The sequence below is a fragment of the Strigops habroptila genome, chromosome 2, assembly GCF_004027225.2.
Source record: "Strigops habroptila isolate Jane chromosome 2, bStrHab1.2.pri, whole genome shotgun sequence".
NCBI lineage: Eukaryota > Metazoa > Chordata > Aves > Psittaciformes > Psittacidae > Strigops > Strigops habroptila.
In genome coordinates, this window is record NC_044278.2 from 121,095,508 (window position 1) to 121,113,813 (window position 18,306).

Below are 18,306 nucleotides of genomic sequence, written 5' to 3' on the forward strand. Positions count from 1 at the left end.
TGGCAGGGGTTGGAGCTGGAGGAGCTTTAAGGTCCCTTCAACCCAAACCAGTCTGGGATTGTATGTAAAGAAAAGGACAAGGAAGTTGAAGACAACACTATTTGGAAGAGCACTGTGAATACGTATCAAAAGCTGGGAAGATGGGACTTCTCAAAGGAAGAAGCTGCAGGAGCTCAGGGGACAAAAAGTGATGAAAGTCCATGTAGTGTTTGGTGTGGAGAGTGGAAATGAAAGATTGAAGATCCAACCCAACACGGTGTGGCCAGTCATGCAGCCAGTGTGTTCAAACAGGGCAAAAGAGTCTTGATTCCAAAGAGCTGGAAGCAAAACTGGGGAGGAAATCAGTGTGTGGAGCTCATGGATCACTTGGCACCTAACGCCAAAACACCCAACTTTGAGGAACTGGAATGAGCCAAGAAGGAGCTTCTGAGCACCAGAAGAAACTACATGGAAAACCAGAGCAAAAACGGGACCCTAAAGCTGGAGGGCTTTGGGATGCAGCGGGAATTCTCCGCACACAATTAGGCAAATCAAGCCTATTAAAGGACAATCACACTGAAGAGTTGCCATCAATCCCTCTCTTTCTTTATGCAATTACCCTAATTGCATCAAGGCAATTAAACAATTCTTTTGTTAAGTGGAGCTTTGTCACAGGCTCTTCATTTGGGGTGTAATTTTGGTTCCTCCTATAAATACCACCTTAAAGGGATGTTTAAAGACCACTCTGAGATTGTGCAGAAGGGTTTTCCTGAGCAGCAGATTCACATTTCTATGTAAAAGCACAAACCATAGAAGCAACGGGCAAGAAAACGTCCATTTTTACCCCCAAATCCCTGGTTTTTCCTCTCGGATCCATGCCCAAACCTTCTAGAATGGCTCCTGCATCAAGGATTTACTTCCACTTTTTTATTATTCAACTTTTTATACATAATAAATACAAACTTTTTACAGCCAATATAAAGAAAGCATCTTGCACCTATGCTTTCAGTGTACTGACGCTGTACACGATGAGACGTCGAATACATGCCCTGTATGAAGAAAATCATAGTTAAAAAGGAGGCATATTTGTACAACTTCTCTTCCTTTTTTTTTGTCTTGTTTTTCTTTTTTAAATAAAATTAGCAGCTCTTACAGAAAATATCTTAAAATACAACTAAAAGAGACTTTAAATAACACTTCCTGCTTTTCTGAAAGTCCAGGTATGAAGGACACAAGAAAAACTGGCCAAAGAAAGCGAAGGTGAACGTTATTATGGCAATACTTGTTCTTCTGCTTTGTGAAGCTTTCAAAATCGTTTGCAGTTAAATCCTTTTTCTCTTTAAAAACTTCTTTTTCTTCTTTAAACTTAAGAATAAGTTTGACAAAACACATAAAAAAGACCTCGAACAGATCAACAGGACAAGAGGTGCAACAGAACGACACGTATGGGAAAGACTTCATTGGACAGGCACTGATTTCAGCGCTGATCCATGAATTGGTTTCTTCGAACAGCTCCACTCTAGGTTCAAGATCCCACTGCGAAAGGAGATTGGCAAACACGGGTGTCTGGGAGCCAGCCTGGGTTGGGATTGACAAGTATGTGCAAAGTGTGTGGTAAAACCTGCGTTGATGGTTTATTCTTTCTCTGTTTTCTGTAAATGCAGCCTCAAAAAATAGCCCTTGTTAGTAAAGAAAAGGTAGAGAACGTACTGGCTTAGGAAAGAAAATGAAGACAGAAGAGCACATCCAACAGAACCCCTACAACAGCTGAAAAAAACCCCAACCTTGTGATGATGCCTTTTAGCTGAAGCTTTGATCTGATGGAGATGGCTGAAAATCATGGAGTACATAAAGAAAACCCCTTTTCATCCAGTTTTTCCCTCTCCTCCGACCATTTCAATACCCGAAAGTTTCCTTTTTCAGAGATCTCAACTGAGGATTAGTTGAGAAGTTCCTTTACTCTCTATTTCTTGCCTATAAGAGTAAATAGAGACGGTGGTCTTGGCCACCAAGGTGGCCTGAAGGCTTCACAGGAGCCAGAGGTTCTCCTGGCTCCCTGGCTTTGGCTAATGAATGGGTGTCATGTGGGAATACGCTACAGGACCATCCAATGCCAAAACTAACTAATGCATGTAGATACTCTAAATGTAACTCCTAAGATCTTCTGATGCCAAAGATACACTGCTAATGATGGATAACAAAGTACATGGCAATAACTGGGAGAACAGTGACCCAAATACTTGGGAAACAAAAAACCAAACCAAACCCCCCCCAAAACCTGCTAAGAAAAGAACAAAAAGAAGCTCAATTTCCAGATCTAGACAAAAATCTCACTTACTTTTCTACCAGTTGGTTTATGCTATGGAACAAGATGTTGCTACTAATTCAGCACCTCCGTATTAGATACTCTATTCCTAAATGTACTGCATAAACATTAATACAAAGGACATAACAGTTGAACTGTTCATCACTGAAGAGGTGTGCATTAATGTATGATCTGCATCAGTTTGCCTCATCTAGAAGATTCTTTGCCTGTTTCTTCCTTTCTGCAAGGGGATTGAAGAGGAGCCAGCCTCTATTTATACTTATTTCAGTTCCCTTTCTTTCCACTCTGCAAATCTGATTAATCCCTAATCAGACAAGTAAATGCTACTTGAAGAATTGACAATCTTTTAACACATTCCTATGGCAACAGTAATATACTGTACTAATGCACGTGGTCGAAGGACGTTATGACTAAGTTGCATGAAGGAGGCTCTTCTCCTCAGCCTCCCTATAAGAAGTGACCATCTTCAGCCAAGAGAGAAACCTGCTCCAAGGCAATCCTCTGCTCGCTGTTTGGCCTGTCTTGCTTTGTGCTAAGAGAGGAAGAATGATGTATATAAATCAAACCAACAAAATCAAAAGGCACAAAATAGTCATGACTGCGGGAAGGAGTCCACCAGGTCACTGCCACATAAAATCCTCCCTATCTCTTGTTCTAGTCAAAGTCTTCATCATGCAAAGGTGCCTAAAAACTGAGATTTGACCAAATTATCACGTTTGGTCTTGATTGTAGCACTACTACTTAACTAGTCCCATCGTTACACCAGAGTAATTTCCACGTCCTCTATCTTCTCTGTGGTCCGGCGGTGATGCTGTGTTGGGGGTGGTGGAGCTGCTCGTACCTGAAACAGCCAGAACCAGCCTGTAACTATCAGAGAATTTCAGAGCTTGTATAGACTAAACCAGCAATTTTAGGCTCGTACCTCAAGATGAAGCAAATATACAGGTTATATATGAAGATCAACAGAACTACAGTGAGAAACCAGGTGAATTCAGGTCCAGTCATCCCCAGTTAAGCCATCAAGGCTCTTCTCTATCCCACTCTTGGGTGGTTTTCCTCCAGGACAACTAGCACTTACAATGGGGCAAACACACCAGGTGAAGTATCCTGCCTATTCTGATGTACCCATGGATAATCCAGTACCTAAACCTGGGGCAGGCTTTGGATCTTACATCAAATGGTGAAATCTGATGATGCCCTTGCCTGGAACTCACGTGGACTGGAAACTCCAACAATGTCTTGTTGTATCTAAGTGGCTTATTGGTATTTACTCAATCCCTGAGCTGAATGATACCCAACCTGAAATCTGATGCTATATTTACACTCTGCCACATCAATAAAGTTATTATTGCTCCTGATAGAGCTTATCTTAAGTGCTAACAGCATTTCAGGCAGGGTTTTTGGCACGTGATTGCAGAATACACTGGAGGGACTTGCTATGGAAAACATGAGTTGTGGAGCAATAGCATAATAAACTACATCATGTTTTCAAACCAATGCAAAACTAACAAATCCTTTTAATTAAGGCATGACACTGGAGTAGTATCTTGAAAAGGCAGTAAATTGCAAGAAACTCATGAAATATAAAGCTATTAAACGGAAAAGTTGAATCAGCATCTTTTTAGAAGGGAATAAGAAACTTCTCTGTTCAATACTTACACACTAAATGATGCAGCACTACCTCTGCCTTGTGGATAAAGGTAACTCACTGACTACTGGAATAATGAGAATATAACTTACAAATAGCCCAAAATGCTCTTTTTCTGCAACCATTGAGGATGCCAGGAAAATACAACTGAATATGATTCGATTTAGGACTTTGAAACAGCCCCAAACTTGATTTCAAAGCTAATCCTAGGAGATGGAGTTTGCAAGTCCTGAAGTGACTAAAATCTTCCTTTTCTGGCAAAAATCTCTCTTTCAAGGCAGCAAAGACATAACAGAATATGAGATACTATAATTCAGAATTTTAAAACCAAACCCCTCAAATCAAGAGGTTTGGAAGTAAATTTAACCCTAAACGCAACGGAGTCCACACATTACCTCAAACTGCTGGCAAGCAGATGTAACTGCTGGCACACTGAAGGAGAATTGTACAAATGATGTAATTAAATGGTTCTGGCATTTATTCACGCCCTTTTTTAGCTGTGTTCAGGGGTTATTATATATGTCAAGGACAAAAATAACCTTCCAATGCCTGCAAACTCTAAGTTTATCGACTACCATCTATTTTACTCTCACTATAGATGTAATTTCCTCCCAGGTTAGATTTCATGATCCACATGCCTCATGCAGAGACAGAGGTATTACAACTATAAAGGCAGAGGCAGAAGGGCAGCTCAGATGAAGGAAAGGGGATGGGTAAGATTCAAGGTCATCTTTAAACACAATGACTACGTGTTTGAACAAGTGCAGCTTTGTTTTGTTCTAGCGTTCCCTTCATCTCAAATAGCTCTTGTGTTCTCCAGCTTTTTGACACATCTATGGTATTATCAAAGGGGAGTGAATAGACGTTCCCTTGCAGTATTCATCTGAGAGAACATGTTTTAATACATAGTAATTGTATCTGCAGAACAGAGAGAGCCAGATCATCGGGTGCTGCATCACGCCCTTGCTTTGAACATACCCATCCTGTTTCACCTAAACTTGGCTTTATACCTTTTGTAGCCTCAATAAAAACATCAGTATTTGGTTTTAACTCACAGGTCGCAGCTTTCCATATGAGCTTTCAGGAGGAATTCTTGGAGGCTGTGAGAATCCAGGGGACTCTGAGCTGAAGCTGTTTTCTGAAGGGGGAAGGAACAACCCATCACAAACAAGCCCCTTGGTATTGCTGAATTCACTTGAGGTTGCAAAAAAAGCTTCTTTTTTTCCCCCCTCTCTGAAATATGAACATTCTAAACGAAGCATTTTGCTGAACTGTTTCTTTTGCCATCCCCAAAATGTCTTACCATTAGTTGAGGGTGATCTGGGGAAGTACTGAGAACCTCGTTTATCCGGACTGTGGTAGGGACTAGTAGGAGGTTGGTCGTAGAGGGGCAGCGGTGGAAGGGCATGATTAGGCTTTGGAGTTGGGGATACCTGTGAGAAGAAGAGACAGGGGTTGCAGCAAACCTCACTCCTCAACAGCTTTTATCTACCCAGTTGTCTGACACATCACTACACTAGAACTGACACATCAGTACCCAAGAGCTTTCATCTGGAGAAACGCCGTGTGTCAAAAGCGCTGTCAGGTAGGTTTGTGAGGAGGAAAACCAAGATATCCAACAGTGATTGCATTAGTTTTAAATCACAGGTTGCCACTGAGCAGAGATTTTCATCCTCTCCCCGGTAATTTAGACTCTGTGAAGGTCAGCTGAAAAGTCACCTGGCCAAGTGTGCCTCTCACACAAAAGCTTTAAGATCATGAGTTTTATCATATGTATCATTTAAAAGTGAAGTCTTCACGGTCTTCTCTGATCAAAGATTAAAAATACCAGAGAAATTACTTTGTGGGGAACACAGAAATCCAGTTTCTAGCACAATTACACAGGAGAATGTGTCTGATTTTCTAATATAAGAATAAAAAATGAAGTGAGGCCATTTTGGCAAAAATCACTGTAATTCACTATTTGTCAGCATTCTGCCCTTCCCAACTCGAGAGGATAGAGAACAGATTTCAGTATGAAAACATGAAATGAGGGCTGAGAGAGCCTGTAATTCTCTTTTTGCCACCTTGTGTTTGATATCTCAGTCTGTGCCATAAATTCATTACAGGAAGTAGACTGGGAATTTCCTCCTTGGCTTCATTTCCTTTCTAGCCAAATACTTGCCTTTATTCACAAACCAATGACATTTGCTAAAATACATCAGTTGGTCACTATTAGGCTGGGAAAGAAACCAGAAGTGAAGCACTCAGGGTGTGGGGTTTTACTTTTACATTGGTTCTGATTTGATTTTTTTCCTTAGATTGGTTCTGATTTATTTTACTTAAATTATTTCTGGGTTTTTTTATTCTTAAATTGGTCCCAAGTTGTTTTTTTCCCCTCAAGAAGCAACAGGTCTTTGAGCATTGCAAAACTGCCCTCACAAACTCATACCACACGTTCAAGCCACCTCCTCACCTCTTTCCATACCTGAATATCTCCAATCCACTGAGTCTCTCCGTTTTCTGAGGCCGTCAGCTCCTCCACTAACACTGATGGGAACACCCCAACGCGCCCGTTGAATTCTCCTTCCCAAAAGCCATCATCATCCTGGTTTTCCTTGTTCAAGATGCGGATGATGGCTCCTTCCGGGAAGGACAGTTCATCATCCGTCTGGCCCTCGTAATCATAAAGTGCTTTCACAAAACAGACTGAGGAGTGGAAGAGGAAGAATAAAAGCATAATTGGCAGAGGCATAAAAACCCACATACTATAAATACTTTAAAGTTGGACTTGATGATCTTAAAGGTGTTTTCCAAGCAACATGATTCTATGATTCTGTAATTGCCAAATCAAATGATTTTGGCTCCTTAAGGGGAGACCTTAGAGCAGCTCCAGTGCCTGAAGGGGCTCCAGGAAACCTGGAGAGGGGCTTTGGACAAGGGCCTGAAGGGACAGGCCAAGGGGAATGGCTTTAACCTGCCAGAGGGGAGATTGAGATGAGCTCTGAGGCAGAAGCTCTTCCCTGTGAGGGTGCTGAGGCGCTGGCACAGACTTTTCCCAGAGAAGCTGTGGCTGCCCCATCCCTGGCAGTGTTCAAGGCCAGGTTGGACACAGGGGCTTGGAGCAACCTGCTCTAGTGGAAGGTGTCCCTGCCCGTGGCAGGGGCTTGGAACTGGATGAACTTTAAGGTCCCTTCAACCCAAACCAGTCTGGGATTCTATGATTTTGGTTTTCCTTAATTTTAGTTAATCTCAACTCGTGAGATAGCCAGGTAGAATACGCAGGCTTCATACGAGACAGATAAACTCTGAGAACAGTTGTACTGATACAGGTCAAATAGGAGACTTCTCATATCCAACATCCAAACTCAACATGCAGAATCCTTTTGAGAACAAGCCTGATATACTATTTAGGTTTTTACAGGTATTTACCACTGGAGTCTCCATTCAGGCTGCCTGAGACCAAGTCAGCCTCAGTGGAGTTATTTGAGGTGTGTGATCGACTGTCCAGCGCGGCGAGGGACTGCAGCATGCTCAGCAGACTGCTGGATGTTGGGAACTGCAGGTACTTCTCTGGCACATAACCTACATGACCCGCTTTATTCCGTGCCTGTAAGCCAAGGACATAAAAGATGCTCTGTTTTTGCAAATGGCTCTGAAAAGAATCCAAAGATTTCTCCCATCCCAAGTTCTATTTATAAAAGTAACAGTGAAATTACTGAGTTCAGCCTGAGGAGAAGGGCTTGGGGTGTTGGGTGAGGAGAAGCTCCCCATGACCCAGCTTCAGTGTGTGCTTGAGCCCAGAACCCCCCCGTGTGCTGGGCTGCACCCCCAGAGCGTGAGCAGCAGCTCAGGGAGGGGATCCTGCCCCTCTGCTGCGCTCTGGGGAGACCCCCCCTGCAGTCCTGATCCAGCTCTGGGGCAGCAGCACAAGAGGGACGTGGAGCTGCTGGAGCGAGGCCAGAGGAGGCCCCGGAGCTGCTGCGAGGGCTGGAGCAGCTCTGCTCTGGAGCCAGGCTGAGAGAGCTGGGCTGGGGCAGCCTGGACAAGAGAAGGCTCCTGAAGGGGAGACCTTAGAGCAGCTCCAGTGCCTAAAGGGGCTCCAGGAAACCTGGAGAGGGGCTTTGGACAAGGGCCTGGAGGGACAGGCCAAGGGGAATGGCTTTAACCTGCCAGAGGGGAGACTGAGATGGGATCTTAGGCAGAAGTTCTTCCCCAGGTTGGAACTGGATGAGCTTTAAGGTCCTTTCCAACCCAAAACATTCTATTACGACTCTATGAAAAGAAAACAACCTCAGAAAAGTGATACCTTTACCCAGTCTTCCATATCTCCATCTTCTATAACCTCCAAGACCTCATGTTCCTCTATGGTCAATTCATCTGGCTGAGAAGCCTGAAGTATATTACAGGAAGATGAGAAAATCAAGGTGTGCAGGACAGGCAGTGTAAAGAACATTCTCATCCAGACTTCTATTAAAGCTTATGTTTTCAAGAAGTGAAAATTCTATGATATAGCATAGTTTAAAACACACTCTAAGTGTTCTTCTATACATCTATTGATACTCACAAGGCCCTTTTTGACTCAGGGGGATAGACAGAAGCGCCCTGAGCAGAACCCAGCATGTCAAACCCTATTTACTTTGGGATCTCTAATTACTCTGTACTCTAACACTACATCTGCGATTGGCTTTGGCTCCACAGTGGTGTGATTTACAACTGACCCAGCAGTGCTGGCAGACGTAAACAGCTTGAATGCAGTTTGTCAGCAAAGCTTTAACTCATGAATGGTGGTTTCACTGTTACAGTACAAAGAGGAGCTTTGTCATGCAGCCTGATACTGAGAAGGCGTTTCTACTACAGCCCCACTGGCTCAGCAACAGAAATTACAACAGGTTGTAACAGCAGACACACAGCTGGTGGCCCTGAAGCCAGGCAGGGACATCTCTGCAAGCTGCAAATAGGGAACAGACGTCAGGACTCTGCTGAGCTGTAGTTTAAATGTGTTTCACGATGGTATGGAGCTTACTGCTGCAGTTATTCACAACTAGGTGTTAGATATATTTAATTACTGAGTCAAATGCTGACATTGGACAGGGCTTGGAGCAACCTGGTCTTGTGGAAGGTGTCCCTGCCCATGGCAGGGGGTTGGAACTGGATGAGCTTTAAGGTCCCTTCAACCCAAACCAGTCTGGGATTCTCTGATCCTGCCCCAAAGTCCCACAGACACAGTTACATCTATTCTGTCTGTTGCATAATTCAGTTTTCTAATCAAATAAATACAAAAAGATAACTCACAAACCTTGTATGAATAAACAACTTTGCAGGTGAGAGGATAATTCCTCAGAGTACCAGAAGGACTAGAACTACTGTCATCAAATACATCCATGCTGTCTTCAAACTCTTCACCTTCCTCCTTCTCTGCATCAGCATTTACCTGTTGGAACAAATGAAATTTGGCATCAGACCATCAAATAAAAAAGGAATTACAATGAAAATCAATTGATCATTATTCTTCGGTGTGGTTTTTACTACTTGTGATCATTCAAACTGGGCAAAAAATGCAATGACTAAATAATATTCAACACATCATTCCCAAATAATGTGAGGAAAGAGTCATCTAACAAAGCAAATACATGGAAGCAAAAGAGTAAGAGCTGTCACCAAATTACATCTTTACCTAACTCAGATGTATTTCCTCATTCAAGCACTGTGGATTTAAAAAGAACCAGAGAAGACTTTGGAAGCTCCAACTGAACTGATGGGCAGTTATTTATACCCTACATAAGCTACAAACAGGGACTCATGTCCTTTGGAGATGCAATTTGAGAGGCACAGCAAAGAGTTTAATGGAAAAAAGAGTCACTGGCTGAGAATTTCTGCTACTAAAGATGAATGTACTTGTGAGGAGGAGTCTGAAATGAAACCCCAATGGGAATACTGAAAAGTTACAAAAATAAGCATTAAAAAGCTGAAAAATGAGCTTTCTGACTGGTGTGTTCTGCACAATGGGTATGGTGCAAGAAACAACAATCCTTAGGGAAAGAATGATGATTAAAAACTAGGTGTAAAAGTTTAAATAGAACCTCAAGTCAAGACACTGGAAAAATACAAGTTTCTCTAAGGGTAGCTGGGGCAGCAGTGACATGAGCTATGCTTTGGCCTCGTGCCTGGATTAAATCCTGAATAAACACTTTATCTCATGTGAAAGCAAGCCAGCCCTTCCAATCAAAGGCAACACTGGGGGGTATTTGTATTTGCCATCTTCCCTTTACATGTTCCTTTAAATCTGGGAGTGAATTTGGTATTCCTCATGGAGGGCTGATCAATCAATGCAAAGTTAGGCTGAGACTAAAGGCAGCATCCCTAAACGAGGTGACCCTGTACCTCTGCTCTGCAGCATCTTTGCTTTTCTAGACCTAGGGTGGAAAAGCACAAAACTTCACCATTTTCCAACTCAGATTCATTTGTAATGTTGCAATTTTGGGACTAAAATCTGGTAATTTGGATGATTATTTCCCCCTCACATTTTCAGTGAGGCCCTCAGTGACACAGGTTAGCGGTGGCCTTGGCAGTGCTGGGCACCGGTTGGACTGGGTGAGCTTAAAGATCTTTTTGACTTAGTTGATTCTATGATTTGAGTTTGTTGCTTGATTTGTTGCTACTTGAATGTGTTGATGGATGTTGCTGTAAGAGCAAATCACTGCCCTGCCTCGTGCTTTGATGTATTCCCAACCAAGCAGAAACTATGGCAAATGTAAGGTTTCCCTCTCTGGTTTCTAAGCGCCTTTTGCTGTGCGTGGTCTATGTCCCAGCAGCCGGAGCTGACACCCAGCTGACAGCCACACAAAACATCATGGAAATGAGTGTATCATGTCTAGAAAGAGTCCTTCAGAAAACATCTGCTCCTGGTTTCCTAACACGAGGCAGAAAATTACATTTTCATTTTCGGTGTGGGGGCTGCTCAAACTCCTTGAATGGAATCGTTTGCAAAGAGGGAAAACAGCATCAATGACATTGAAAATGAAGCAGCTTGTTTCCTAAAACTCATCTTTCAACACAGATTAGTGATGAAAGGCAGCATATGCAAGGAATAAATAGATGAGACACAATTACACTGAAGGTATGTAAAAGACAGCACTGACAAGAATAAATGCAGGTAGAAAGTGATGAGATAGTTTGATTATACATATGGAAAAAGGTATGTAAATACATATATCAGATCATTATATATATAAGATCATCATCTATATATATATATATGGACTTGATAGGTATTTTCCAAGCTACATAATTCTATGATTCTATAATTGCTGAGTCAAATGATTTTGGCTCCTTAAGGGGAGACCTTAGAGCAGCTCCAGCGCCTAAAGGGGCTCCAGGAAACCTGGAGAGGGGCTTTGGACAAGGGCCTGGAGGGACAGGCCAAGGGGAATGGCTTTAACCTGCCAGAGGGGAGACTGAGATGAGCTCTGAGGCAGAAGCTCTTCCCTGTGAGGGTGCTGAGGCGCTGGCACAGACTTTTCCCAGAGAAGCTGTGGCTGCCCCATCCCTGGCAGTGTTCAAGGCCAGGTTGGACACAGGGGCTTGGAGCAACCTGCTCTAGTGGAAGGTGTCCCTGCCCGGGGCAGGGGGTTAGGACTGGAAGAGCTTTAAGGTCCCTTCAACCCAAACCACTCTGGGATTCTGTGATTCTATCACAAAATCAGCCCACTGGATAGGGAATGGGATATTAATTTCACTCTTTAAAAGGAAATACATAGAGAGCTTTGCTGAACAAATACTGTTATGGCCAGCACTGCACCAAAGAGCAAACCTGGCTACAACATATGGTGGTGGGTACCTGGTTTCTGAGCAGTGAACACTGCTCACTCTTCAAAGCTGCAGTGAAACTGCTGCTTGTTACACGCTGCAGTAATTCCTCTAATAATTGCAAGCAGCGTAATTTTGGCCTTTGGCCTTCTAAGAATTCCATCTCCTGCTGCCCTCAGCTGGGCTGCCAAGGTCAACAGCATCTTGTTTTCACACAGGAGCATACGTAAGTGTAAAAGGGGAAAATAAGGCTCAGAGTTTAGCCTCCCACTCTGTGGCATCTGCTGGCTCACCAGGGACTAGCGCAGGGCTTGGCTCCAGGGCTGGCTCTTGGCATGTGTGATGAGCCAGAGAACAAGGCATTGGGCACATTCCAACATGCACCATGGGAAGTAAAGGAGGTGGAGTACAAGAAGAAAGGGAAAAAAGGCACTGTTAAACATAGCTATGTAACACATCCTCCTCTATCCTGGCTAGAAAGGATCTGAAAGGAAACTCAGCACAAGAACTCCTTTGGGATTTGGGAAGGGTGGAGTGTGGAGCAGCATACTACAACTTTAAGCTCTAATTATACCAGTAACCATGGGAATAAAGCAGAGACAGACTACACCGAGTAGTGACTACAACAACCTCTCCTGCACATCACTGTCACTGTGTTTCAGCTCTGTGTAACGTCCTTGGAGAAACATCCCAACAGCCTGAAGACAGCAAAGAGTGGATTTGGGAAGGATTTGCTCAGGCTCCATTTAGTGCTCACTTACTTCTTTGAACTAAAGTGACAGAGATGATAATATCTCTACATCCAAAAACACCCCTTTCCCTCTAAGGGTTTGCCACCATTACCAAGAAGACATTAAAGAAGCAGAAAAGCACAAAGAAACACAGGAATGAGGAGGAATTTTCTGTGTGTAGATACCACATTCTTGCTGAAATGGAGATTTTGTTTCTTTTAGGTGGTCAGCAAAAGGAAGCAAATCATCTGCAATGCAATGAAAAACCACATCCCTGCTCCCCCTGGAAGTTTTGCTGTACAAAAGATACATTCTGGGTGTCCAAAGATTAAGATTCATCTGAATTTAAGATAAAGTGTGAATGAATTCATTTGAATACCGTATGAAGACTACAGTTAGGAAAGTATCCACATGCAAACAAAGACTTTATAAAAGCCTCTGAACGTTGTGAAATATTACATATATAAACACAAAGAGAAGATTTAAGATTTATTTGAGGCAAACTGATCAAACCTTCAGGAATTTTATTTTAGTTGGTTACTGGGGAAGAGCAACAGATGGGTGAGTTCTAGTGCCAAAGGTGACAGCTCAGCATGGCCTGCCATGGAAGGGATGAAAGAAAATAAAGATATTGTGAGGTCTTCAGCAGTTTTTCTTTTCTTTGTTGGTATTGGCAGCTCCAGAGGAGGCCCCGGAGCTGCTGCGAGGGCTGGAGCAGCTCTGCTCTGGAGCCAGGCTGAGAGAGCTGGGCTGGGGCAGCCTGGACAAGAGAAGGCTCCTGAAGGGGAGACCTTAGAGCAGCTCCAGTGCCTAAAGGGGCTCCAGGAAACCTGGAGAGGGGCTTTGGACAAGGGCCTGGAGGGACAGGCCAAGGGGAATGGCTTTAACCTGCCAGAGGGGGGATTGAGATGAGCTCTGAGGCAGAAGCTCTTCCCTGTGAGGGTGCTGAGGCGCTGGCACAGACTTTTCCCAGAGAAGCTGTGGCTGCCCCATCCCTGGCAGTGTTCAAGGCCAGGTTGGACACAGGGGCTTGGAGCAACCTGCTCTAGTGGAAGGTGTCCCTGCCCGTGGCAGGGGTTGGGACTGGATGAGCCTTAAGGTCTCTTCCAACCCAAACCAGTCTGGGATTATACAATTTATGATCAACATGAAGTTAGGAATTGCTGCTAGGAAAGAGCCACATGGAGACGAGGTGAGGTTGACACAAGGGGAACCCTACCAGGTGTGAAGAGCCGTTGTTGGTCACCGAGGGCAGGCTGGCCCAGCGCTCGTTTTCCAGTTCTTCCATCACTTGGTTCATGGCGCTCTTCAGCCACGTATCCACGGACACCCCGATCTGCTTCAGCAGGTCAAGACGAGCCTCTGCTTTGAGCTTTATTATCTGAGGAAACAAACACACATCAGTCAGAGTTCTCTCGAGATCACATTTCACTCCTTGCCAGGATTCCAACGTGTTATTTCCTGATCCACAAATTACTCATGTGGCTCCAAAAGCTGCTCCATGTGGAAACGAGTCCGGTTCTTCATTTCCTTGCCTGCAGGAATGTGGAGCGAGCCAAGAGACAGGGGATGGTTTTCTAGAGATGTAAAATCACAGGCACAACCAATTGCACCAGTTGGAACTAGATGATCTCTAAGGTCCCTTCCAACCCAAACCATTCTGTGATTCCATGAAAACAGCATCTATTAGTTCATGTTAACTTTCTACTCCTGTATTCTAGTGGTTGGTTAGTGTAGGTCATTTTCAAAGGGCAAAAAAGCAGGCAAATCCCAGCATTTCACAGGGCTTTTAAAATCAGGGATACTCCTGGGCTTCAGACCCTGGATGTTCTTTCAGCTGGTGACTAAAGTGGGTGTAATACACAAAGAAATCCGATGGGATACACACACAAATCCACCACCCCCCCCCCAAATGTGGCTCTTTTCCATCAGCACTTCCCAGAGATCACAGGAAGCTCATTTGTTATGGAAACAGAGTATTATAGTAATTCCAAAATTCAGTATCCCATTGCAGTGAACAGCTCAATGAGTTTTGTCTTTAGAACTGAATGGAACAGTAGGTTTTCTGACAGCTGGGTGCACTTCAGCATCCTGGCATGCTTTTGTGGTGCTGGAGCCAGGCCTTTAACTAATTCATCCAAACCACCACCCTGATCCAAGTTATTAACAACCTAAAGAGGAGGAAGGGCAAGAGCAGCATGAAGAAATCCAGGACTTCAAGAAAAGCAAAGGAGAATCCCAAAGATCACATCAGGAAGCGGGGGGCAAACCTAGGAATAAAACTGAGGTTATTTTTGTCCAGTCCAGCCCTATCGTCATCCTTCTCCATCTCTTCCTCCTCCTCCTTCTCCTCCTCTTGCACTTGCTCAGCAGAGGAACAAAAATGAAGTGATTTTGTCATTCAGTGAGTCACTGATGGAGGCAACAGCAGAAACCCACTGAACCACCCTGGAGTTCTCCCTACGTTTCCTTTCACAGTATTGATCCTTCTTAGCATGTTACTGTGCAAATAGGAAAGTTTCATCTCCTTTCTCACCCTTCCAATGGGATCAGAAGCACTTTATTCCAGCATTGCTACCTGTAGCGACCCATCAAGTTGTTAACAGCAGTGTGAAACCAAGCAAACCCAACAAAGATAGATGGGTCTAAGCAAAAATTAGAGGTAAAGTACTTTTTCTGTAGTGCCTGAAGCACAGTAGACTATGTAGGAGTATATGAATGGTGGATTTGATGGATGGACCACTCTGTGTATAAGGAATTGGCTGGATGTTTGCACTCAAGAGAGTTGTGGTCAATGGCTTGATGTCCAAGTGGAGACCCGTGATGAGTGGTGCCCTCAGGGGTTGGTGTTGGGACTGATCCTGTTCAACATCTTTGTTGGTGACATGGACAGTGGGATCCAGCACTCTCAGCACATTTGCTGATGACACTGAGCTGTGTGGTGCAGTGACATGCTGGAGGGAAGGGATGGGATCCAGAGGGACCTGGACAGGCTGAGAGGTGGGACCATAGAACCTCATGGAGCTCAACAAGGCCAAGGGCAAGGTCCTGCCTCTGGGTTGGGGCAATCCCAGCACAGACACAGGCTGGGGGAGACTGGATGGAGCAGCCTGAGGAGAAGGACTTGGGGTGTTGGGTGAGGAGAAGCTCCCCATGACCTGGCTTCAGTGTGTGCTTGAGCCCAGAACCCCCCCGTGTGCTGGGCTGCACCCCCAGAGCGTGAGCAGCAGGTCAGGGAGGGGATCCTGCCCCTCTGCTGCGCTCTGGGGAGACCCCCCCTGCAGTCCTGATCCAGCTCTGGGGCAACAGCACAAGAGGGAAGTGGAGCTGCCGGAGTGAAACCATTCTATGCCTATGAATTAAAACACCAACTGATGCTACACAGATTTTTATCTCTTTTAACTCATATTATTACCCTACTTTGACAAAAGTTTGTCTGAGGTGAAATGATACTGGTGTTTTTCTTGCTTTCGACATGCTTCTGCAATTCATTATCATCTTTCAATTAAGAAGAGAAGTCAGAAAATAAACGACTCTAACTTTCATCCAGCTGAATCCCCAAACATGGATCTATTTTCATTTTAAAGCTATCTGCAGTGATGCCTTTAAACCTGTTTGAAACAATGAAACTACTTTTGAAAGGTATCATTTTTATTTCTATTTAAAAGATACGTGAGTTTTGAAAGTAGGTAAGTTTTTAGAGTAGTATTTATTACTTAAAAGGTATCTTCCTATGGGCACTGGTGCATGCACACACTCTCCCACATAATTAGGTACAGAGACTGAAGGAATGAGTTTGAGAATGGATGAGTTTGAGAAGCATTTCCCACGGGAAAAGCCAAAGCCACTTAGTCAAGTGAAGTTCTCACTTCTCCGTACAAGTGGTCTTCAGGTGAATGATTAACATGTGCTGTAAATACTGTTCATGAGGAAAAGAAGTAAAATACAGCAATCTGCATCACTGTCCTGCAGTCAAGATTCAGAAAACACTGATTAGAAATGAATACAAAGGCCAAAGATGGATCCACATATCAGCATTCCTATTGGGAAGGTGGATCATTCCAATTCAATTGTAGCATCAAGCATCTTCTGAAAACCTTGTTAGGAAGGCCTGAGCCCCAACCCCAAATCTGTGAATATTTACACAAATAATACCTGTGAGAAGGTTTGAAATCAGAAGAGTTGGATGGTGTAGAGTTAGAGTTGAGTGGTGTTAAGAGTTCTGAGTTCCAGGGGTGGATGGAATAGGCATTTTATCCCTTAATTTGTCTTAGAAAGACAATACCTCTCACTCAGGTTTATCCCTTTTGCCCTTACTTATATTAATTTGTATCTTTCAAAGCTGTAAGGACACAGAAACAATAATAATTTTAATTAATCATTAACCTTTTCTACGGAAAAAATCATTTTAGGAGCACTTATCAAATCGAGAAGTGCTCTAGTGGAAGGTGTCCCTGCCCGTGGCAGGGGTTGGAACTGAATGAGCTTTAAGGTCCCTTCCAACCCAAACCATTCCATTCTACCCCCCTCTATTTCCACATAGTAGCCTTAATATTTAACAAATGTTTGTTCCAAACCACAACTGTTTTGAGTTTCATTCCACTGTAGACAAGCCATAAAAATACTTAACAGTGTTAGGTCAGGCCTGCACTTGAAATATGTAGAACACTATTTACAAGCATACATATATATTGTAACCTAAATAATTCTACTGGTAGATGAGGATTAACAGCTTCTACCTATAAGAATTCAAGAAAACCCAGCCAGACAGTAGTATAACTTTATTCCCACATAGGAATAGCTACCTATGGATTTAATCCACTCTGCTGGTGCTTGTCAGGCCATCCCTGGAATACTGTGTGCAGTTGGGGTCCTCCTGTACAAGAAAGATGTGGATGGGCTGGAGAGGGTCCAGAGAAGGGCCACAAAGATGATCCAAGCACTGGGCAGCGTGTGAGGAAAGGCTGAGAGAGCTGGGGCTGTTCAGCTGGAGAAGGGAAGGCTCAGGGAGACCTGATCCCATGTGCCAGGAGTTAAAGGGGGGCTGCAGAGAAGATGGAGACTCCCTCTGGACAAGGATTCCCATGGGAAAGCCAAGGGGTGATGGGCACAAGTTACTCCTGAGGAGATTCCCACTGGACACAAGAGGGAAATTCTTCCCAGTGAGAACAAGCAGCCGCTGGAATAATCTCCCCAGGGAAGTGGTGACTCCCCAATGTTGGACACTGTTAAGATTGGGCTGCACAGGGTGCTGGGCATCCAGTCTACGTCATGCTGTGCCTGGAAAGGTTGGAGCAGATGATCCTTGAGGTCCCTTCAATCTGGGATTCTGTGTTTCTATGATTCAAACTACAAGCCCTTCATTCAACTCTCACTAAATTAGCTGGGGTTTGATGCTTTCCTTATGCTAGCATAAAATGTTAAGTAAAACAAGGGATCACGCAGAGGAAATACTGGTGTTTTCACCAGCATCAAGTCACCCAAGAAGCTTCTCTCTAAGTGAACCCAAGCACAAGGCAGAGCCTTCCCTTTGGAAGGTGAGGTTTAAGCAATGGAGTCCTGACTTCACCAAGAGGGACCCACCTTGCACGAAGATGCAACTCCAGCTTGCCCAGTCTATGGATTCCTGAGGTGGGAAGGGAGCCAGGAAGTGATGCATTGAGATGGGAATGGTGTACTTTGGGACAAATCACAGCTTTGCTTTACAATGCAAAACCATACAGGACTACAAGACCCTTAGAAGGGGATGCACAAGCTCTCAAAGCCTAGTTCCCTCAGTAATATCATGTATTTCATATCAAAAACTAAATAAAGCTCTAAGCATTGATTTTACC

The 18,306-nt window shown here is 44.0% G+C and overlaps 1 protein-coding gene across 4 annotated transcripts in view; it reads right to left on the reverse strand.

The window, feature by feature from the left end:
* Positions 1–886: 886 nt before the first annotated feature.
* Positions 887–18,306, reverse strand: part of FCHSD2 (FCH and double SH3 domains 2) — a 144,280-nt gene continuing 126,860 nt past the window's right edge. For 2 of the 4 annotated variants that reach the window (XM_030475784.1, XM_030475786.1), the window contains 8 exons: positions 13,692–13,853; positions 9,232–9,366; positions 8,242–8,325; positions 7,365–7,542; positions 6,409–6,641; positions 5,257–5,386; positions 5,009–5,091; positions 887–3,146 (listed from right to left, as the gene is read on the reverse strand). In XM_030475784.1, coding sequence (XP_030331644.1) covers positions 3,063–3,146; positions 5,009–5,091; positions 5,257–5,386; positions 6,409–6,641; positions 7,365–7,542; positions 8,242–8,325; positions 9,232–9,366; positions 13,692–13,853 — 1,089 coding nt within the window. In that variant the 3' untranslated portion in view covers positions 887–3,062. The remainder of the gene's footprint in view (positions 3,147–5,008; positions 5,092–5,256; positions 5,387–6,408; positions 6,642–7,364; positions 7,543–8,241; positions 8,326–9,231; positions 9,367–13,691; positions 13,854–18,306) is intronic. The other 2 variants (XM_030475785.1, XM_030475787.1) reach the window with 1 other exon arrangement.